The sequence below is a fragment of the Bos taurus genome, chromosome 9 (genome assembly GCF_002263795.3).
Source record: "Bos taurus isolate L1 Dominette 01449 registration number 42190680 breed Hereford chromosome 9, ARS-UCD2.0, whole genome shotgun sequence".
Lineage (NCBI taxonomy): Eukaryota > Metazoa > Chordata > Mammalia > Artiodactyla > Bovidae > Bos > Bos taurus.
In genome coordinates, this window is record NC_037336.1 from 60,812,716 (window position 1) to 60,836,960 (window position 24,245).

A 24,245-nucleotide genomic window follows, 5' to 3' on the forward strand; every position below is an offset into this window, starting at 1 on the left:
GGGAGGCGGCGGCGCGGAGAGGCGGTGACGGCGGCGGCGGGCCGGGAGGCTGGAGCCGGGCCAGCCACCCGCCATGGAGACCCGCTACAACCTGAAGAGTCCGGGTGAGCGGGGCTGTGGGCGGGGGCGGTGCCGCACGGTGAGCGCGATGGGGGAGTGACCCCGGACCCCGGGGACCCGCTCCACGGACCCCTCGCGTCGGCCGCCACTCGCCGCTCCGCTCCCGGTTCCGCGCTCTACGCCAGCCCGCTGCCTGCCGGGCTGGTGCAGGCCGCGGAGCCGGGCGGCCCGGCAGGCACAAAACCTGGGGTCTCCCCTCCGCACCCCGACTGCCCTTCCCTCATTTTCGCCACGTAGAACTGGGTTATCAGCTTATCCCCGAGAACAGGTGTAATGGTGATAGCCGTGAGTAATAGAGATCAACCCCTTGCCCTACCTGCGCCTTGAACACGGTCGTTAGCTCTTTTCCGTCGCCGCCACCGGACTTTTTATATATTAGCTGTTTGACTCACTCTCATTTGAGGATTTCGTTTAAACGTCCTGTTTGCAGCCTTTGGGGGCAGATAGAATTACAGACATAAAGGAAATGTTCTAGACTAAAGCGGTTAACCAAAAAGCTAAGAAAACTAGTTGAGCCATGCACTTTAGAACTAACCATGATTTTAGCCATACTGGTATGATGTATGTATGTCTCTGTTCAGGCATAGAAACTTCTCTTCCTGTCTTTAATACCCCTGCTTCATTCACAGAAGCAGCCAAACACTAGCCTCAAATACTTTTCTGGTGTATAATAAAGAAGCGGGCTTCCCTGATGGCTCAGCGATAAAGAATCTGCCTACCAGTGCAGGAGACGCGGGTTGGATTCTGGTCCGGAAGATCCCCTGGAGGAGGAAATGGCAACCCACTCCAGTATTCTTGCCTGGAGAATCCCGTGGACAGAGGAGCCTGGCGGGCTACAGTCCATGGGGTCGCGAAAGAGTCAGAAACGACTTAGCGACTTAACAACAAAATAAAGAAGCACGACAAGTAAGCAGCTCTCAGATTAAGATAGGCTTGAAACCTTTGGATTCTATAAGTGGTATTGGATTTGTACCTTGATAAATTTGTTCAGAGGGAGAAACTCCACACTTTAGGTCTAAATAATCCTAATAAAGGATTTTAGTTTAGTGATGGTTTGGCCAACCTTTATTGGTTCTTTTTTTTTTTTTTCTACCGAAGAAGCAACTTCTCAGTAAGAATCACCAAGATTAGCATGCTGTTGGAGAGAGTACTGTGAATCTTGGATTTTTTTAATGACTTAAAAACGTAACAAAGACTGAAGAAAAGCCTGAGGATACTGATTGAACAGAGCTTTGTTAACTTGAGTTCTGTCAGGCTAAGAAACGTTCTCCAGTAACCAAGAATCAGTCATAACGTTTGGGGGAGCCATAGACTTAAAAAAATCCGCGGAAGGGTTTGGACTCTAGAAGAAATATGTTTATAGGATTCAATTTCAGTGGATTCACCACCCCTGCTATGCTCAACCCATCTCCTACGCCAGGGGGAATAAAGGGAGATGAAAGAGAAAGAGGGAAAGAAAAGCTTAATTTTAAGATTAGATGTTGGAATGTTTAGAATGTGGAAATTGTGCTAGATTTTAATAACAATATGTGGGTAAAACGTAGGGTAACTGGTCCCATGATACCAAGTTCCTTGAGACAGCTGAGGTATTTAGTGGAATGTCCAGAGAATAATGAAAATGAGAAATAGTGCAATTTGGAATGGAGTGTTGGTGGGTCCCAAGAGATTGTTGTCAGAGGACTTTGCTGAATTTTGATAGGCTATTGTACCCGAGACTGTGATAAGCTTTTAAAATTCTTCAGAATTTTTATTCTGTTTCTACACTGTATGACCTACTGTAAGGAAGGTACTGGTTGAGCTTTCTTTGGTAGACATGCTTCTAGCCGTATAATAAATTGCTTCGTCTTTTCAGTTTCATTTCCTCAGAGGTAGTGCTGTTGTTCTAAAAAGGAGGGTTTTTTTTAAACTTTTTTTTTTTAATTCTACAGATCATTTGGTATTCATAGAAAAAGTGAATTAGCCGAAATATGGAACTTACTGAAAGTGCGGGAAGCAAGTGAAAATGTTTTCTTTGTTTTTTTCTGTCTTGTAATACTTTTTAAGGTAACGCATGCATGAAAGGAAGTGGTTAAAAACGCTGCACAATGTAAGAGCTATAACCCTTTTTCTATCTGACGTGTAATTGTCTTAGAGGTATGGATGGAACAATTAAGACAATACAAATAACTGGTTAAAGGCCAGTTTGTTAGCATATGGATAGTAAATTTGTTCATTTTATAGATGAAACAATGTATTTTTAATGATTTTTCTAGAATGGACCTGTGATAATGGGCAGAACTCTATGTGAGGACACCTCTTGAGCCTCTGACTACCCTGTCAGTAGGTGCTTCTGGATCAGGCACCCTGCTCTCTCTTTTGGGTCTGTTCTGGTCTAAGTATCAGGGTCTCAGAGTACAAAGTAAGGGGACATAATGTGTAAAGAACTTCCTGTGGCCAGATTTCTTCAGAAGGGCCCAATCTGCTCGTTAGCAGATGGTTGGCATATAAGAAATTGGTGCAAAGGCACCGATTACCTCCATCAGAAATATAGGAGTTACTCTATCTGTGGGCTTCCCTGGTAACTCAGTGGTAAAGAATCTGCCTGCAGTGCAAGAGCTACAGGAGACACAGGTTCCATCCCTAGGTCAGGAAGTTCCCCTGGAGGAGGGCGTGGCAACCCACTCCAATATTCTTGCCTGGAGAATTTCGTGGACAGAGGAGCCTGGCGGGTTACAGTCCATGGGGTCACAAAGAGTTGGATACGACTGAAGTGACCGAGCACACACGTACTCTGTCCATACCCAGGATACCTACTGCCCCTTCACGCTAATCATTCTCAAGTTTTAATGTCCGATTTAAACCCTTCTCCTAGGCTATAGATACACAGAACTTACTGGTGATTTAACATCTTTACCCAGATTTCCCACAAACCAAAAAAAAAAAACATCTCTACAAGGTGTAAAAACCAAAAACCAGTTAGTTTTCTTTCCTCCCCCTCTTTCCTTATCCCAGGAATTGACTGCCACCTAGGAACCCATGGGAGTCATCTTTGATTTCTTGGTCTACTTTTTTACTCCACTCCCTACCCTGAAACACATACAAATACATGCATTTCCATGTGGGCACTAATGAACAAAGTCACATGTATCTAATCAATTACTGTCCATCATCACCAGATCAGTTGAAACAAAATAAAAAATTAGGTCAGTCCTCAAATTGGCAAAATTTTAATAGCTTCCTGGTGAAAGTGAAAGTTGCTCAGTTGTAGAGTCCATGGAATTCTCCAGGGCAGAATACTGGGGTGGGTAGCCGTTCCCTTCGGGGGATCTTCCCAACTCAGGGATTGAACCCAGGGCTCCTGCATTACAGGCGAATTCTTTACCAGCTGAGCCACTAGGGAAGCCCCCTCAAATTAACAAAATTTTAATAGCTTCCTGGTAGCTATGGATAAAGTTCAAAGTAGACTGTTTAGCTCGGTCTAGATGGACTTCCCTGGTAGCTCAGCTGGTAAAGAATCTGCCTGCAATGCAGGAGACCCCTGTTCTATTCCTGAGTCAGGAAGTTTCCCTGGAGAAGGGATAGGCAACCCACTCTAGTATTCTTGTCTGGGGAATCCCATGGACAGAGGAGCTTAGGAGGCTATAGCCCATGGGGTCACAAAGAGTCAGACACAACTGAGCAACTAAACACAGAGGGCTGAATGTGATTTGATCCATGCCTTCCTCACCAGCCTCATCCCCTACCACTCTTATGCTCCTTTGCATTTTCACCATCTACCCATTTTGCCTGAGTGATTCTCCAGATGGAGCAGCTCTTACCTATATGCCTTGGTCCCTGTTGGAACCTCTGCTTGGAATGCCTTCCCTTTTATTCATGTGAAATTCCTATTAATTCTTCAATCTTCTTTAAGGTTCTGCCTTGTCCAGCTTCCGTAGGCATACTAAGTAGTCTGTATAATTGTGCATCCTTGGTCAGTATTTCTGTTTTAATTGTTTTCATGTCTTTCTCTACGAGCTTTTTGAGGACAAGAAACAGTTTTAGTCATTCTTCTATCTCCATAACTCAGATATTCTTTAAATGTTTGTCGAATATATACCTTTGCAAGATCTTCGTGGGCAGAAATATCAGTCCTTAAATATTTGCTTAAGTGTCTTCACTATGGGAGCAGGAAGAGGCTCTTGGGGAGCATAACATTGGCTTCATATCCTTGATAAGCCTGTCTCCTGCATTTTACCCATGCTTTGGAGACTGATGATATCAAGATATTTATTTTCCAAGAGAATATAGATGCATGTGAGTGACCAATAAATGATCCCCTTTTCCTGGAGCTTTGTTTCCAAAGTCCAGTGAGTTAGCTGAGCATGTGAAGAATGCTAATGGGAGGCCCTTGGAACCTAGAGATTGGATCCAGAGTGGTCATGTGGCCTCCATGAAAAGAAGAAAGCAGGAATGCATGTGCTCCCCACCTTCCTTTCCTTTGCTATCACATCTTATCTTACCATGGTTGGAGAGTTCCATTTATAACCTTCCAAAGAGTTAAGAGAGGAGCTGGAATGGGAAGTTTCCTCACTAGCCATGTGGTAGCAAGAGATGGAGTGTCAGGAGCATACTATGCTCCAGCCCTAGTTTCCAGGCAGTACTTTGAATCTTTACTATTCCATAGCAGTGACATGTCTTTTGCGGGCAGGGAGCCATGCCATTGTTGCCAACTTCATATGCTTAAGGCCTGCATTTGAACCAGAGAGAATCATCGAAGGACCTTAAATCCCAGTCCATTTCTGACCTGGGGAAGAGGGAGGGGTGAAAAGGAAAGGAGAATTATGTGAAGAAATTACTGACTTTCATTTGACAGATATAAACATTGCAGCAGAATGAGATTGGGAGACTTTTCAAGTAATTTAGAGCTACAAAATGTCAGAGCCAATTTTAATGCAGCTCTAATTCCAGAGTCCATGTTCTTTTTCACAAAAGTGTTCATAGTATATGTTGTTTCCGGAAAAATAGATTATAAGTACACTAGAATAGTTTTACCTTCTGTTTGACTATGTGCTTTGGCTCTCACATGGTATGTCCTCATGTTGGCCCATGAACTAATAAAATCAACTTGTTTAGTGAAACCATGCACCTCATATTAAGAATTGAACTCACTTGGCCAGGATTTGAACTCAGCCAGAACCCACAGTCCTCCAACTGGGATCACACATCTGGTTTCCGCATGTAATGAAGCTCAGGTTCTTGATGTCTCATCGCAGAAAGAATTCCGTAAGAGACAAAGTGATAGGTAAGAAGTGGATTTAGAGAGAAACACACTACAGACAGAGTGTAGGCCATCACAGTAGGTGAGAAGTGCCTGGAAATACGATGTGGTTAGCTTTGATGGGCTGGGTAATTCCATAGGCTAATGAGTGGGAGGACTGTAATAGCTGTTTGGGGGAAGGGGGCGGGGATTTTTTGGAATTGGGCCACTGCCCACTTTTTGGTGGAGGAACTGCCTTGGAACTGTCACGGTGCCTGTTGGTGTGTCCTTTAGCTTGCTGAAGTGTTAGGAAGAGCGTAAACAAATGCTGAGGCTCAAGGTCTAGTGGAAGTCCACTTGTCTGCCATCTTGGACCCGTTTGGTTCTAATCAGTTTCAGTTGCTGATGGGCCTTGGGCCATGTCATTCTTCCAGAGGTTGTGCCCCGCCCCTTTCCCTCTTGTTTCAGTTGAACCAATGATTGATTGTTCCTTTAAATTCTTTCTTGCAGCAGTTTCGACCCTTCCATACATCTCTCATAATATCCATTGGATGTTTATTTTCTTCTCTCCTAATAAACTGAGTGAGGAAGAGGCAGAGAAAAATGTGATAAGGTTATGGCATGAATAAAATCTGACCTCGTCAGTTTATGCAGCCAGCTGATGAGAAATAAAGAAAAAACAGTTTCCTTGGCATCTTTGATTGCTGACAGCAATCATGTTAAACCAATCATGTTAAACAACTTTCATGACTTTATTTATATCTGATAATATTAACTTAATTATATTTTTACGTGGCTCTAAACCAAGGGTTTTCAATTCTTTTTCTCTGGGCCTCTTAGAAATAGGTGGAAGAGGGTAGATAGCTTAGAGGTCCTTCCATGCTAGCCTGCTGTTATCTGTTTTACATATTGAGGTTCTCCTTAAACCTTTCTTTGAACAAAGGATTTTATCTCATCAAATAAATCTGAAAACCACTGCTTTTAATCAGATCCTTGGAGAGAGTTTTGTTGGGGGAAGATACATTCATTTCAGCTAATATATGAGTGTTTACTGTGTGCTAAGTCCTGAGGAGACTTCAGTGAAGTAGATGTTGTTATTGAGCACGAAAGACAGGTGTTAATCACCAGTGAGAGGTGAACTTTATAAAAGAGAAATTATAGAGTGTTGTTAGGACTTAATGCAAGGGGATTCAACGTCTCCAGAGCGGTGGTTTCCAAACCTGATTGACCACTAGAAATAACTCGGAGAGCATTCCTGGCGTCCACTCTCCTCCCAGGACTCCTCAGGGACTTTTATGTGTCCCGATAGGAATCTCTAGTCACTCCTCTGAGAGTGGACAAAGGAAGGTATCAAGGAGACCCTTCTGAGTAAATTTCTTAAAGGTCTGCTGCTAAGCTGCTAAGTCACTTCAGTCGTGTCCCACTCTGTGTGACCCCACAGACGGCAGCCCACCAGGCTCCGCTGTCCCTGGGATTCTCCAGGCAAGAACACTGGAGTGGGTTGCCATTTCCTTCTCCAGTGCATGAAAGTGAAAAATGAAAGTGAAGTCACCCAGTCGTATCCGACTCTTAGCGACCCCATGGACTGCAGCCTACCAGGCTCCTCCGTCCATGGGATTTTCTGGGCAAGAGTACTGGAGTGGGGTGCCATTGCCTTAGTGAGAGCCAGACTCGATGAAGTGGGGGATGGGAGGAGGAGCAGCGCTGCAGGCTGAGGAACTGGTGCGGAAGGAAGGTCTGAAGTAGAAGGCAGAGTGTGTGCAAAGAACTGAACAAAGCTGAGTGACTAGAACCCGGGGGTGGAGGGTGGGGAGAAATTGGGTCTCAATATGTGCATGTTTCTAATAAAACATTTATTGTATTATTTGCATTGACTCCTCCCCACCAGACTATAAGCTCCTTGATAACAGAAACTGTAGTTTACTTGTAGCTATAGCATCTGCTCAGCAGAGTCAGACACCACTGAAGCAACTTAGCACACATAGCATCTAGTATGAGCTTAGTGAATATTTACTGATCAGATGAACAAATTCTCTGCTATAGGACTTAGTTCAGAGTAGGAGATGGAAAAGAATATTAATAGTTATGGAATAACATAGTGACTTAAGAATATTTTTTCCAGCTTAGGAACCCTTGATTAAAATGAAATTTTATGCAAAAGTCCTGATACATAAGGAACTGTTTGGTTGTTTATGTGTGAGTTGCTTCTCAGGTAACCTCTCCCCATAGCGTGCCTATCTGTGCCACTGCACATTTACTTTTTTTGTTTCCTTTGCTTATTATACCTAGCTGGGTAATTCCTACTGTCTTTCTTTCAGATCTCAGCACCTGACCCCTTTTCTCTTCTGTCTGCTCTCAGGTTAGGTGCCCACCTGGTGCATACCTCTCTCATAGCACGTGTTAAACTGTGTTAGTTTGTTCTCAAGCAGAGTTTCAGAGAGCCTTCAGCTATCTGGTGTTTCTCTGGCTTTGCTATCCTGTATCCTACACCAGTATCCTGACTTTCTTTTTTAGCATCTAAAGCTTGAGGGTGAGGGGGCTGGGATCAAAGGATTGACCTTTATGAACCAATAGGATAGGAAAGAGGGTACAGATACACATAGGACTCTAAACTGTCGTAGGCTGCTCACGTTGTTTATCATGGGGATAAAGTCTGTGCCATTAACTGAAAGAGGTGGAAGAGAAGAGAGTGAATAGGTGTGAAATAGTCTTGGGGCACTAGTTGGAAGGTGTTGGGTGGGGTTTACTGGAGAAATAGAACATTGTGTGGCATTGGATGAGGCACTCCATGTCCCAGCCGAGGTTGTTAATAATACCTCTATAATAGCATCAGTGGGCCTGTCTCTGTGACTTTTTAAACCCTATTCAGTAATGCTTAGCTGTTTGGGTATAGACTCCAAATTAGAAGATGGTTGGGTTGGCTCAGTTAGAATTGAATTTATTAGGGGAGTATGAAAGGGGAACGTCTAAGAGCCAAGAGCATGGATAGAGAGAGAAGTGAGTATAGGTGTAGGTAGCGTTAAGAAAGTTGTGGGGTCAGTGGATTGGAGGTTTTAATTTAGCAAAGAAATCATTTCAAACAGGAATTCATTTAGGGCTATGGAGATTCGGTGACGTCAGGACAGTGCCATTAAGTCAAAGAAGATACTGAGTGGAAAGTCCTGAGGTTGAGGATTTTAGGGGGTTTACTGTTCATGAGCATGAGTGCCAGAGGCCATGTTTCTTGTCAATGGAGATCTTTTAACGAGGTACAGTTGGACTGCCTGTGTTGAAATCCTAGTTCTGTCATCTACCAGCTGTGTAACCTTGGACATGTGTAATCTCTCCATGTCTCAGTTTCTTCATCTGGAAAATGGGGATAAAAACAGCACCTATCTCAGCTGTTTTGAGGATTACATGAGTTAATATTTGAGTGCTACCTAATAAGGAGTGTATATAAGTACTTACTAGAGAAAAATAGTGTCTCTTTGAAACTTCCCTATATATTTAATTTAATATGTAACTCTTCTAGTGCCTAGCTGCCTTTTCTTCCCCCATTATTACTATTATCGCATAATTAAATCATATGCTGTATTGAATAAGTCCTCTGCACGTTTTTTGTTGAAGTAGGAACTTATTCATTAGGTCTGTAAATCTGCTAATCACATGGAAAAAGTTTATTTGAAATGTCTCTATCTTGTGAATTTTGTTTTAGCTGTTAAACGTTTGATGAAAGAAGCAGCAGAATTGAAAGATCCCACAGATCATTACCATGCACAGCCTTTAGAGGTTAGTTTCTATCTCTGTCTTCTGAGTTTCTTAAAATTATTTTTTCACTGCATTGAATCATTATAAATGTGTTTGGTATGCTTTATTGATATACTTTATTCCCTATATTTTCTGAGTATTTTTTTAAACCATTAAAAATTGAAGTACAGTTATTTGCAATGTTGTGTTAGTTTAAGGTATACACTGAGTATTTCTGTTAGCCATTCAGAATCAGATGTTTCAGAAGAAGCAGATTTCCGGTCTCTATAAAATGGGTCTCAGGGACTTTCCTGTTGGTCCAGTGGTTAAGACTCCAATCTCCACGGCAGGAGTTCAGTCCCTGATTGGGGAGCTAAGATCCCCCATGCCACAGCTCAGCTAAGAAAAGGGGGCAGGGCCTCAGATACTAAATTAGTTTAGGTATGAGGGAGGAAAAGTGGAAAGAACTCCAGACTTTATTTGGGAGACGTAGCCCCTTGAGGGGTCTCTGCAGCTAGTTTGGGCTTTTTGTACAAACATCTCTACCTCTTCCTCAGTCTTCCAGTCTGTGAAAGGAGGGCATTTAAATGTGCCCAGTATCATTTTCATGGTAATGGTGAGACTAAAATGTAATAATGTTCGTGCAGGTATTTTGCAAACTATGAAGTACTTGGTAACCGATGATATTAACATATAATGTTAACAGCCTATGAGTTAACTGCTGCTGCTGCTGCTAAGTCACTTCAGTCGTGTCCAACTCTGTGCGACCCCACAGACAGCAGCCCACCAGGCTCCCCATCCCTGGGATTCTCCAGGCAAGAACACTGGAGTGGGTTGCCATTTCCTTTTCCAATGCATGAAAGTGAAAAGTGAAAGTGAAGTCGCTCAGTCGTGTCCGGTGTCCGACTCTTCGAGACCCCATGGACTGAGTTAACTGACCACTTACTAATAAGCTTTTCAGCATCTATGAGGGATAAATTTGGAAAGTTTGCTAAAATAATCCAAATTTATAGTAAATTATTTGATTATATAAATAATAATTTTCACTAATTGGGATTCAGGGGTTATTTATCAGTTTAATTAAGTCTATAATATTTTTAGATCAAATAATAATTTAATAAAAGTAAATTTTTAATAAAAATAATTTAATTAAGTAAATCCACATCCAAAAAATGATAAAGCATGAACTCAAAATAAATATATTTTTAGACATACAAGAGCATAGATTTTCTTCCTTATATTCCTTTCAGAGAAATTTAGTTGACAATAAACCACACCAAAATAATGCAAAAACTGAATGAAACATACAAAGGAAGATTGAAATTCCAGTAAACCCGGGAGACATTCAAGTGAAGAATTTTGGAATGTGTCAAGCAGTTAGTCCATATTAAAACTTCAGGGTCCAGAAGATATTTTTCAGAAAAAATAAATGGAGCTAATGTAATAAGAAGTATGTAAATCTATAATCTTATTTATGAACATGTAATGGTGCTCGGGGGGCTTCCCTGGTGACTCAGTGGCAAGGAATCCGCCTGCCAATACAGGAGACATGAGTTCGATCCCTGAGTCAGGAAGATCCCCTAGAGAAGGAAATGGCACCCCACTCCAGTTTTCTTGCCTGGAGAATCCCTGGACAGTCCATGGGGTCGCAAAAGAGTTGGACAAGACTTAGCGACTAAACAACAGCAACGAAAACGGTGCTCTTGTGTTTTAAAATGCATTAAAAAAATATTTTAGCTCTTATGTGATATGAAAGCTAGATTAAATAGCTTTTACTTATAACTTTTATACTTGAGACATTGTGCGTTAGAATAGTATAAAATGTTAATTTTTCTCACCCAGTAATGTTTCTAATACTCACTGGTAGAAACAGTCCAACTTTTCGATGTTCTTGATCGCTTGGTGCTTATTGTTTTTGTTCAGGATAATCTTTTTGAATGGCACTTCACAGTTAGAGGGCCCCCAGATTCTGATTTTGATGGAGGAGTTTATCATGGACGAATAGTACTGCCACCAGAGTATCCCATGAAACCACCAAGCATTATTCTCCTAACGGTAAGAATTCTCGGCTTTTTGGAATGCTTCCTGGCGGCTGTAAAGTGTAGTGTGCATATTCCTTTTCATTAAGAAATAAAGTAGATCGTTATTATTATAACTTTGCTTTTGGAGACCAGACCTTGGACTATATTTTTTCTGGAAAAAAATTCCTAGGAAGTTGAAGCATCTGAGAAGTACTTGTGAAGCTCATTGCCATAGTGTGGTTGTTAGGATTCAGTGAATTAGTGGACACAAAGTGCTGCGCTCAGTGTCTGGCACGTGATAAGTACTCAGTAGAGGGTAGTTACTGTTGTTGTACTTCTTAATCCCATTATCTCCTTCAGCTTTTCACTTTATGCTTTGTCCTTCATTTTCCTCATCTTTTTTTTTTTTTTAACAGTTTCCTCGTCTTCACATGCAGCTCTTAGAATAAGAACTGATGTAGAGTCCTCAATAACTGTTAGCTATGTTATTACTGTTTATATCTTAGAATTTCTCTCCATCTTCACATATTTTATATCCATGTAAAGGAAAGCTATACATCCAGGTTTCTCTTATCTTTCCTGGGACCTTGTTCCATCAGTAAATTCCTCTCTTAATTGTTAAAGCTTTCCTTCCTTCATTTCCTTTCATTTATGTGTGTTTGATTATCCTCTAACTTGAAAGAAGCAAAAATGAAACAAAAACCTTCCCATGTCTCTGCTACGACTTTAAGCTGTAGCCTTTTTTTCTCTTTGTAACCTTCAAAACATGCTAACTCTATAGTGTCATCTCTTGTATTCTGGTTCCCACACATAGCACTCTGTTGAAACATGCTTACTACGCCAGTCTCAAGAGAGCAGCTTGAGAAATCACACCATCTCTTCTCGGTCTTCATCCTTTTCCATCTAAGTTAAACTTCTGATACACATGGAGTAGCAAATGGTGAAAGAAAAAATTGTCATCATTACCAAATTAATGTTTTTCCCTATGGTGTTTGTTTATAGTGGAAAGAACATTCGTTTTAGAGCCAATAGACCTGAATTCTGGCCAGTGCCGTGTCTGTCATGTCAAGGGCAGGTTGCATAATCTCTTTGAAATTCATTTTTCTCGGTTGTCAAAAGGAATGTATATGAAGAATATAATCATACTGTCAGGTTCCTGATATATGGAAGCTGCTTAATAAATATTAGGTGATATTGAGAATTAGTCATGTTGGCAATAGTTGGCAAGAGGCCTGGAGGGGCCCTACTGTGTTAGGAGTCTCTTCTTTCGGTTGCTAGATGGTAGGGAGAGCCAGCTGGTCTGAAGGAAGAGCTGGTACGTGGTGAAACTGGTGGAGGGTAGTTGACGCCACAGCTATTCATCGATGATATCATCATGTATGCTGATGTTCAGTATTTGCTCTTTCTGATTCACTTCCTCTCTTTTGAAAAATCTTCTCCAGCTTTCATTTGACAAGTATTTATTAAACTCGTGTCATATACCCTGTGTGTGTAGCAGAGAGTAAGTCAGAACTCGGCCTACTTGGAACTTGTATTCTAACCTCACGCCTCTTCTTCCTCTCCTTCTCCCAAGTATGGATATCCTATAAGTTCAGACTATAACTGTTTTCTCTAATTTCTATGAAATGGTTTCATTGATTACCTCTGTGAAAGTCAAGTGTCAGAAATGCATTATCTTCTTCTGCCATCAGCACGTCTGTATTTCTGCCTGCCTGCTGGACACATCAGTAGCTCTTCCACCAAGACAAAACGGAACTCATTCTCATCTTTCACTTCTGTGTTCCTGTATGGAATTGCATCGTCCTTCTGAGAGGCACTCCCGCCTCAGAGCCTTCCTCCCCAGGATCTAGTTAGGTGACAGCCAGTCCTTAGATTTTACCGTAGCCTTTGTATGTCTTCTCTTTTAGCTCCTTCCCAGAGCCTAGCACCATACTAGGACGTCATTATATGTCAGTTACTGAGATGTCAGTTGTGGAACTCAGTTTCAAAATGTGCTATGACGGCTTCTAAAAACAGCTTTTATTATTCATTTAGAATCTAACAAATATTTGTGGGGTATCTATAAGAAGACAAAAGTCTGTATCCCCTTACAGATCCCATCCTTTAAAAATTCTCTAAAAATTATCTTTAAAAAGTTATTTATATGTAAAATATATTTATGCTTATAAAGTATAAAACATTACACACACACATACATAATTTTTTAAATTCCTTATTTATTCCTAGGCTAATGGACGATTTGAAGTAGGCAAGAAGATCTGTTTGAGCATCTCAGGACATCATCCTGAAACTTGGCAGCCTTCATGGAGCAGTGAGTATTTACAGTGAACACAAGTCTTGCAGAACTTGAGTCAATTCATAATAATAAGATATAATACTCTCTCGAGATTGAAGCTGTTTTGGATAAATAATTTTATATTATTGAATAAATAATAAAAATGCTTTTTGCTATTGGGATTTTTGTATCATTTTAACACAGTCCCCTACTTGTGCCTCTTTAGTAAAACTCTGAGTCTTTTTTTTCTTTCAGAGTAGTCTGAGTTCCTTTTGCAAAGCAACTTAGATTGATGTTTACTTTTTATTTCAGTAAGAACAGCTTTATTAGCCATCATTGGGTTTATGCCAACAAAAGGAGAGGGAGCCATAGGTTCTCTAGATTATACACCTGAGGAAAGAAGAGCCCTTGCCAAAAAGTAAGTTTTGCCTTTCCTTGTTTGTTAAAATGTGAATACCATTCTAGATAATGGCCGTTAGCAGATAAGCTCTTTCTCTTTGTGTGACCTACCTTGGCGCTACAGATCTAGTCTTAGTTTTGCTGTCTTAGAAATTTAGTTGTATTAATTTCCCCAGGAGTGATCAGACTCTAAAGAATTTATTTCATGCTATCTAGCTTTAAAAAGTAGTTGGTAATACCAGCCTACAGGGCATGGTATCTTCTAGAAGACAGTACTGGTCATTTATCTCCACGTGAGCAGTGTTACAGGTAGAAAAGAGCCGGAGTAATGATACGTATGTTGCTTTCCGTGAAAATTTTAAAAACCTTTTTGAAGGCAGGGAGGAAACCCACTTTATCATCTTTTTATCTGTAGCATCTGTCTCATAGCGAGTGCTCAACAAGTGATCTGGAATAAAGCAAAGGATATTTTCTTTATCAAATTGTAGTTTCCCAGCAGTTTTGCCTTCTAGGTTTTTTCAGGTACATTCTGTCTGTATAACCCAGTAGATTCAAAGTAGCCTCTCCTTGGAGTAGTGTGGAGACCAATTCTTGAGTTTGACCATTGTCCTGTTCTGAACTTTGCTGCCTACCACCCTTCAGATCTATTATGTTTAATTAAATGATAGTATATCTTACCCTAGCATGGCTTCCCTGGTGGCTCAGCGGTAAAGAATCCGCCAGCAGTGCAGGAGACACTGGTTTGATCCCTGGGTTCTATCCCTCAGGAAGATTTGATAGACTCCCTGTTTCATCAGCAACTTTTCTTGTAAGCCTTATTCCCAAGTTCGGAATATACCTTGTAGCCACTATTCACAGACTATAGTATGTACTTTGAATACATAGCATTTGTTTTGATCTTCTTTGTTGACTTTCTAAATTGATTCTTGTATCCAGCTCATTTCATGTACAACAAAGTTAAAAAAAGTTAGGCTTTTTTTGTTTAGACTTCTCACTGTATATAGTCTAGGTTCTTAGTCTGTGATATAGGCTTTCTAAAACATGATTTTGCATTCAACCATGGTAGCATACTGTCCTTATGGATAAACTAATGTATTAAAAATAAATTTTCTCCCTTAAACTTCATCTGACTTCTCAGTTAAAAAATGAACACATTTTGGGACATCACTGGCAGTCCCCTGGTTAAGATGCCACACTTCCACTGCAGGGGGCGAGGGTTCTTTGCCTGGTCAGGGAACTAAGATCCCACATGCTGCTCAGCATGACCAAAAAATAGAGGGGGAAAAAAAAGTGCACACACTTTAAGATAAATAATTTGGCTACAACTGATTCTCAAAAGGATATGGACAGCAAGGCTACTTTTGCTGAAACAAAAAATATTCATCAGTAAGTACTAAATTAGTACAGCTTTCATGTTTACATGAAATTATAAATAGTATGTTCTTTATAATGTAATAGTATGTTCCTCAAGATGTAAGAGTTTTATTATGTTGAACTAGAAGTATGACAAAATAGTTTTTGTAAAAGTTTAGTAATGTAACTGTATATTATACAGATTTACTTCTAGTCATACAAAAAAAGAAAATGGAAGCATAGAAAATCAAATTAATATTAGGAAATAGTCTACTTAACAGACTTATTTTGAGCTTCTATTTGTTATAATGAATGATGAATTTCATTGTCTGGATTTTCCATGAATTGTCTTTTATCTTTCAAATTGTACCGCTATTTAGATGAGTAGAGTTGTTGGGTTTTTCCCCTGGAAATATCTGTAAATAGTATTCAATTTTTTAAATTTTTTATTGGCCACACCAAAAGAATATGGGATCTTAATTCCCCGACCAGAGATCAAACCCACACCTATGGCAGTGAAAACACTGTCTTAACCATTGGACTGCCAGAGAATTCCCAATTTGAGCTTTATAATGGACTTTTTACACAGACTTAATATAGGCTTGTTGTGTGTGAACTTAAGAACAGTGTAGTTAAGCAATTTGTATGCTGTCTTATAGATCTAAAACTTTTCTTTTAAAGAGGTAGTATATTGGGAAAAAATGAAATCTAAACCCTGATTTTTTTTTTTAAAATTTCAGATAGTTAAAGTTGAGGAATAATTGACATGGATTTTTTTTAAAAAAAACCAATCTAACTTGTGTATTTGTTTGAACTATAATTATTGCCCAAATTATCTAATTTACCTGTAGGAATGTGATATGGAGTTGTCCAGTGTTCTTTTAAATTTAATCACTCAGTATTTGAGTATCTTAGATAGATCAACTTTTGAGTATCTGATTTATATCCATCAAAAAATTACTTCCTACCAGATCACAAGATTTCTGTTGTGAGGGATGTGGCTTTGCCATGAAGGATATCCTGTTGCCTTTAAAATCTGGAAGCGATTCAAGCCAGGCTGACCAAGAAGCCAAGGAACTGGCTAGACAAATCAGTTTTAAGGTATTCTAAATTTGTAAATAAATTCTAACTATGAAACCCTTTTGTTGCCTAGCCAAATTTTGGATAAAGCAGTACAGTTCCATTGTACTGAGATCTTTACAAATTATTTTCCTTATTGCAAAACTAATATATTTTGAGAAGCAGTATTATAGCATAGTAATAGTTAAAAGCTTGGACTCTGGTATACTCTACCAGGGGTCAAATCTCAGCTTTGCTGCTTATTAGTAGTAGGACATGAGACATATTGCTCATATTGTACCTTTTTCTCATCTGTAAATAAATAATGGTGCTTGTTTGATTTTTATAAGGATTGAGTTAATTCTCACTTTAGAACTGTCTGGTGCATAATAAATTTTAACTATTATTATAGAAACTATAGATAAGCAATAAGGGGAAAATAACAATCATGCATAATCCCATCCCCACGCAATACCTGCTATTAATATTCTGACGCATCTCTCATATCCTTTTGCTCTGCGTATGTTTTGCACAAACATTTAATTACTTCTGGAATTTAATTAGCTCCATCAAAAAAGTCAGCCTGCATTAAGCAGCGCTGCCTCCTCCCTTGTCTCACCTTTCTACATTCTTATACCCTTCCATGTCCAGGTCTTGGGAGAAACTTTTCCTTCTGTTCTATTGTGGTGCCTGAAAGAGGAGGTGCTTAATAAATGTTGGTTATTTTCTTCCTTCTGAGGATTCCTGTTGTACTTAACATTACTTCTCTGAAAATCTTAGGGCCAAATGTCTCTTGTACATCAGAATTTCAGATTTTAGAAAATATTAAACTTGCACTAACATGCACAGTGGGATCTGGGGTAGCTCCTGATAATCAAGTCTATTAATATCTCATCAGCAAACCTGGGAATATTTACACTAATGTGAAAATACATACACTGTTAACAACCTCACATGTCAGATTATGCCTAAAAATTACAAAAAACTTTAGTTTTTAGAGCTTTTAGAAGTGGACTGTGAACCATGAGTATTAGTTTTGTCCCTCACCAAGTAACAGCTCCTTGAGAACAGGTGCTGTCTATTCCTCCTCCTAAATTACCAGCACAGTGTTGGACACCATGCGTGTTCAGAGGTTACCTGCTAAATAGTTGATATTAAAGTAGTAATTAAAATAAATAATTAAAAATAAATCCAAGAGAGAATTTAGTAGGTTGTGGGTTATTCTGTACATCTCCTCTTGTGACACTGCTCTTGGGTGTATCTTTTTTTTTTTATAGGCAGAAGTTAATTCATCTGGAAAGACTATTGCTGAGTCGGACTTAAACCACTCTTTTTCACTAAATGATTTACAGGATGATATACCTGCAACATTCCAGGGTGCTACAGCAAGTACATCGGTATGGCTCTTATCTTTTACATCTATATCTGTACCATCATAATTATTTGCAGTAGGAAGAGAAGATCTCTAGATGAACTATCTGAATATTTTGGTCCTCCTAACAGATTCGAGACAAGCTGTCCCTCTAATGAATTATAGTATTTTAAACAAGTTATTCATGTTTTCTGACTCTTCTTTTTTGTTAAATGGAGCTGGACTAAAACAATTTTAGGTTTGTAAATAGGACCTTTCTTCTATTGATATGACTTTTCTGAAAAGTTAGTTTCACTATAGTGCTAGACTCTGAATAAAATTAAATATACATACATTGGCCACTTTCTCAATAGGTGCTCTTCTTTGGCAGGTTTCTTAAGCTGTCTTAAGGCACTGACGCAAAGGCCTGGAGTCAGAGATTTGCCTTAGACTGTCTCTATCCAATAGAATAGCCACTAGCTGCATGTGGCTCTTTGAATTTATATTTACCTTATTAAAACTCAGAGGGTAAAGAGTCTGCCTGCAGTGTAGGAGACACAAGAGACTCTGGTTTGATCCCTGGGTTGAGAAGATCCCCTGGAGGAGGAAATGGCAACCCACTCCAGTATTCTTCCCTGGAGAAATCCATGGACAGAGGAGCTTGGCAGGCTACAGTCCAAAGAGTTGCAAAGAGCCAGACACAACTGAGCAACTAAGCATTCACGCGCACGCTTTCTTGGGATCACTTCCCAAATAAACTTCTTGCTCTTATTCAGAATTAGGCTACATTAAAAATTCAGTTCCTTAGTCACACTGGCCACAATTCAAGCATTCAAAAGCCCCAAGTGGCCAGTGGCTACCGTTTTGGACAGCATAGATACAGAACATTATTGTCATCTCAAAAAATGTTCTGTTGGACAGTGCTGCCTTGCACATATTAAGTGTCTAATAAATAATCACTGAAGGAAAGATTCCATGGGTGCTGTGCATCTTATTAGTTGTGCCCTGACCTGTTGTCTAAACATTAGTGGGTCGTGGTCATTGGAGAGACCAATTAAGAAAATGTGACTGGATTGTTGCTAAGTAATTGGGATTATAGGGGAAAAACATTGTCTTTCCTTTCTATATATGAGATGAACTGTCTTTTTGGTAACAGGTTGTTTGGTTGAGTAGACACATCTTTCCCCCCTTCCCCAGTTTAGAGAGGATGTTAAAGGGTCAGGGAAATTGAAATAGAAGCTAGGCAAATACACATTTGCCCAGGCAAATACAAAGTGGGACTGAGTGGTCCTCTCCCATTCAAGAGACTGAGATGGGTAGAAAAACGTAGGTTGGAGAAAGCAGGAGAGAGGGTGCTGTAAAGTAAATTCTTGGAGGGGACTGGAAAAGGAGGTATAAGAAAAAAGTGTGTGCTAAGAGATTAATTGTTTTTATGTGTTGCCCATGTAACTATATGTTATAGAGGGATATAGTGAATTAGTTTTAGTCAATATATATTTTAGCTTGAAATATTTAAAAAAATATTCAGATTACTTTTCACCTTTAGAATTCTAATTGTTTTCTGTGTCATAAATAGTTTTTTTAAACAATAGAACCATCCTACTGCAGAGAGGAGAGTAGTCACCTATAAAGACAGTCTGCTAATACTTTGTGATGTATTTAAATATGTCTTTAGTCTGTTTTAAATCTGTGTCAAGTCCCCTGTTGCATATTCCAGTTATCCTTATTGCAGTTGTAATTTATTTTACAATTATTTGTTGTCTATTTCACTCCCCAGAATGTACGTTCCTTGAGGATCAGGCCTCTCCACTGCACTGTATCCCTAGTGCCTGGCATAGTGCCTTGTATATAGTAGGTCGTATTTGTTGGTTGAATAAATGAATCTGAGGATTGGCACTTTAAAAATATACTAGGAATACAGGTAAAGAAATGACAAAGTTTAGTAAATTAGATCGCACAAACAATACTTTTGTTATTACAGTAGTCTTTTCTATTTTGATTTCTTCCTTATTTTTTCTTCCGGTTTTATTGCAATGTAATTGACATACAGCACTGTATAAATTTACAGGTGTACAGCATAATGATCTGACTTGCATATATCATGAAATGATTACCACAATAAATTTAGCAAATATCTAGTAGCTCATAGATACAAAATGAATGGAAAAAAAAATTTTTTTCTGTTGTGATGAAAACTCTGAGGATTTACTCTCAACAACTTTGATATGTAACAGCAATGTTAATTGCATTAATCATATTATACATTGCATCCTTAGGACTTATTTATCATGTAACTGGAAGTTTGTACCTTTTGACTACCTTCATCTGTTTTGCCCACCCCTCTGGTAACCACAAATCTGATCTCTTTTTCTCTGAGTTTGTTTTTGAAGTTTAATCTACCTATAAGACTATGTTAGTTCTGTGCACAACGTAGTGATTTGGTATTTCTATACATTACAAAGTGATCACCACCCATTTTGATTTTAAAGTACCTAACACAGAACTCTTCTTCACAGGTATAGGTAGGTAATTGATACCAATTCTGGTTAAAACAATAAATTGCATTTAGTTACAAGTTTATCTCTTAATTATATTTACATACAGATTATCTCAGAGTGTGATTATATAATTTGATCACTAGGGAGGTAATTGAAACCTGGTTTTGGCTGGGGGTAGCTGCTTTACATCAGAGAAGGCGATGGCACCCCACTCCAGTACTCTTGCCTGGAGAATCCCAGGGACAGGGGAGCCTGGTGGGCTGCCGTCTATGGGGTCGCACAGAGTCAGACACGACTGAAGCGACTTAGCAGCAGCAGCAGCAGCTGCTGCTTTACACGCCAGTGTAATATGAATTCACTGAGATGTTATACATCAAATCCCAGATAAACTACATTTTTTTATCTTTGAGGGGGCGAGAGATTGCCCACAGTCTAAATACAGCAGATAACATCAGGCCATCTGTTGCTTTTTGATGCAGATTTTTTAGCTCTGTAGAAATGGGAACAATACTGATGGTCGACTTATGTTCTTCCCGTCTATCAGGTTTTTTTCTTCTTCACCAGATTAAGGTTCTGAATAAGCCATTCCACTTTGTATTAAGAAGCAAACACAAAACTCCCTTATAGATGCTAAACTATAGAAAATTTTATATGTATTACAAGAAACTTATGTGTGATTGTGACATATATATTTAAATGTAATTTAATTGGATACAAACATCACATATTTTTATGTTCCCAGAAATGATCACTTCATCTTAATGAAGGAAATAGAAACGATTATCACTTAAGTATACATTCTGTGATATGTGTTTGAACAAGTTTAGGCAAACAGCAATGATTTAAATGTTGTGCCACCAAACCCATGGTGTTTTGAAAATGGCCAAGTCCAAGTTGATTCTGCATCTGCGGTTCAGTAAGAACCACCAAAACTGAGTCCAGCTGAAGTTAGTCCTTCAGCTCCAATCTAGAGTCCTCTGGGTCTACAACATTGAAGTCATACAGTTTTACCACGATGTGATTGTTTAGAATAGGGAGAATTTCATAATATCACAGTACTAAGTTTTAGTCAGTAATGTATCATCCAAAAGGAATCTGATATTTAGGAACCTGTTTAAAGCAGTGTATCTACATAAATATTTCCATGAAGTACACATACTAAAATATCATCTAAAGTCATTGTTTGAGGGATTTGTTCTAAATATGTTAATCATACTAATAAAATTGTGAGAATTAGTCCTAAACAAAGTCATGACTTTTCTTTTGTTAACCTCAGTCTGGAGTCTTCAAAGGGATGTATCGATAGTAATATTAGTAATGTCTAACATTTAATAAGCAATTGTGTATCCTGCGCACTTTATATTGTTATCCTGTTGAATCTTTACAACTACTGAACTGGATATTACCCTTGTACAAGAGAGGGAGCTGGAAAAAAAAAAAAAAAGAGAGGGAGCTGAGTCTTTGGTTAAATAACTTGCTTAGGGTCACACATCCATGAAGTGCTGAAGGCAGCCTAGTGATGATAAGACTACCTGTTTTAGTCCTGGTCAGGCTTGTGTTCACCACTCAAACTACTGGAAAAAAACAACACCTGTAAATAAAAGCTTTAAGATGAGTCAATCTCTAATGCTTGTTTCTGGATTGATTCTACCAACTTCCTTTTTATTTTTAAGAACCCATTTCCCTATAAGCCTTGAGTACTTTTGCTCATCAGACACTTTTGTCCTCTTGGCTGAACAGTGGGAAGAATGGGAGATTTCAGGTGCAATGGTGCTCTTGTCTTGGTTGCTGTAACTCAGTTCAACTCCATTAGTATTAAACCGCTACATGACACAGTGTGACAGTGTAAGACGTCATAAAACGCGGTCTTCGTGTGCCTGCTCTTCCGTGAGCACCTTTCTCCTGAGCCTGGAGTAGGGAAGTCCATGTTCTGCCTCTGTGTTATGGGTCACCACGTTTGAGTGCTTCCAAAGGATAGTTTTAAGAAACTCAGATTATTTACATCTTTTAATGTTGGGGTGATGTCGGACTTAAAGTGTAATGTCTTCTTTTTTCCCCTACTGTTTATAGCTGTTATCAGGACAAAGCTTATTCTCTCACCTATTTTTTTTTAAGTATTTGAATTATATTTTAGATTCTTTTTTCTTCTAAATAATTCAATTTTCTATAATGAAAAGTATTTAAAATCTTTTGTATTTACTCAGTCTAAAAAGTTATTCTGAATAAAACATGCATTCTTACTTATTTGAAAGAATGTGTGTTGGCTCTATTATAATCAGTATAAAGTTTTCAATACAACAGAGACTTTGGTTATTAGAGGTAGAGTTAAATTATCTATATAAGCAAAATGAAATTCATATTTTGTAGAGCTTTCTTGTCTGTGTGTGTGTGTGTGTGTGTTAGTTGCTTAGTCATGTCCAACTTTTTGCAACCCCATAGGCTGTAGCCCACAGGCCCCTCCGTCCATGGGATTTTCTAGGCAAGAACACTGGAGTGGGTTGCCATTTCCTTCTCCAAAAGGAACTATAGAAAGAAAGAAAATGAAAAAAAAAAAAAGAAAGAAAGAAAATGAAGTCGCTCAGTCGTGTTTGACTCTTTGCAACCCCATGGACTGTAGCCTACCAGGCTCCTCCATCCATGGAATTTTCCAGGCAAGAGTACTGGAGTGGGTTACCATTTCCTTCTCCATTCTTGTCTATAAACCACATTTATGACTTTGAATCACTTGTTACCACATGGTGTTTTTGCTTTGACCAAGCATTCATTGAAAGGATAGAAAGCAGTTGACACCCAGGGCTTTTTAGGGGGCACCTCCTGTGCCAAAGTAGAGGATACACTTGAGTCTCCCATACCTACCTCCACATTTTTCTCAGCACATACCCAGGGTACTCTTGACAATAGTTCATGCTTTACACTCATAAAGTAACACAGTTCAAACACACAGTAAAGAGTTCTGGACTTGTGTTCAATTCAGTTGACGGGGATTGTGAGAAAGGATAAACCTGTTTTGAAAACCACATCTAACTTTTATAACAATATTACTATGTAGAACATATGGTTTGAAATTATTTCCTCTGTTCTATGATTATTGATGTAGTAAGATAACATTGGAGGAAGAACACTATTGAGGGTTGTCCTTTTTTGCCATTTAGAATATGGTAAATCTTTATGTAGAAAGTGGGAATCAGGTTGCTTCTCCTCCTTGACTCCTGAAAGAAGGGAAGTACTCAGATGCTAGCAGATACTGTTGGAGTTGCAGCCGGAGGAGAGTACAAAGCCATCTGTGGAGAAAGTGGATAATCTCTGTCCTTGTCTTACTTGTTGCTGGTAAATTCCTACTCCACCTGCGAGCACTCAGAATAAGTTGTGTTGCTGGCTTATTCAGAAGGGGGAGTTACTCATCTCAGCATTCAGAGAATTCTGGTAGTTTTGCCTTACTGCTCTGTGATGTCATGTACTGTTGAATAGCCTGTATGTATACAAGTTTTCTTTGCCAGTTTCAAACTGAATTTCTTAAAATTTCGTAGTATGGAACCCAGAACCCCTCAGCAGCATCCCTTCAACAGCCTGCCCAACCCGTAGCTAAGAGTACCTCCATGAGCCCTCGACAGCGCCGGGCCCAGCAGCAGAGTCAGAGAAGGTCGTCTACTTCACCGGATGTCACCCAGGGCCAGCAGCCAAGAGACAACCACACCGATCATGGCGGATCTGCTGTCTTGATTGTCATCTTGACTTTGGCATTGGCAGCTCTTATATTCCGACGAATATATCTGGCCAATGAGTACATATTTGACTTTGAGTTATAATATTGTTTTGTGTCTTAAGAGCTGTGACCCAGCTGCTTCATTAAACATTCTGCATTGGGTATAATCTAAGAATTGTTTACAAAATAATTATTTTATATTTACCCTTCATTCCTTTTTTGATCCTTATAAATTCAGTATAAATATTTCTAGACATTCAGTGTCCTGCTTAGTTTAAGGGACTGGAAGTCAAAGTCCCTTGTCTCTCTATCCAATCTGCTCTACAGGGAAATAACTTATTTGTTGTTTTTCATGCCTCAAGCTTTTCTTTATGTAAATTTGTGATACTTTCTGTATAGCCCTTCGAAATTTTTGGATAAAAGATGGGATTTTAAGTTCCAGTGAGTATTACTAGTTACTCAATACCATTTATTGAGTACTCTGTTTCTACTTATGTAGAATGATACAGGGATAAGAGTTGAAAA

The 24,245-nt window shown here is 39.2% G+C and overlaps 1 protein-coding gene and 1 non-coding gene across 2 annotated transcripts; both read left to right on the forward strand.

Moving 5' to 3' along the window:
- Positions 1-24,245, forward strand: UBE2J1 (ubiquitin conjugating enzyme E2 J1). The gene is made up of 8 exons (NM_001206186.1): positions 1-104; positions 9,030-9,103; positions 10,985-11,116; positions 13,309-13,393; positions 13,670-13,775; positions 16,081-16,210; positions 17,446-17,565; positions 23,545-24,245. Exons 1-8 carry the CDS (start codon positions 74-76, stop codon positions 23,821-23,823), a joined length of 957 nt encoding a protein of 318 aa, NP_001193115.1. The 5' UTR covers positions 1-73; the 3' UTR covers positions 23,824-24,245.
- MIR2903 (microRNA mir-2903) lies at positions 211-298 on the forward strand. Its single transcript, NR_036371.1, has one exon. It is a non-coding gene; the product is annotated as a microRNA mir-2903 (primary transcript).

Excerpts from the sequence above, each read along its gene's own strand:
- UBE2J1 (NM_001206186.1), top strand. The coding sequence starts at position 74 with ATGGAGACCCGCTACAACCTGAAGAGTCCGG. Across the intron at positions 105-9,029 it reads CTACAACCTGAAGAGTCCGG|CTGTTAAACGTTTGATGAAA; the intron begins GTGAGCGGGGCT and ends ATTTTGTTTTAG. Across the intron at positions 13,394-13,669 it reads TTGGCAGCCTTCATGGAGCA|TAAGAACAGCTTTATTAGCC; the intron begins GTGAGTATTTAC and ends TTTTTATTTCAG.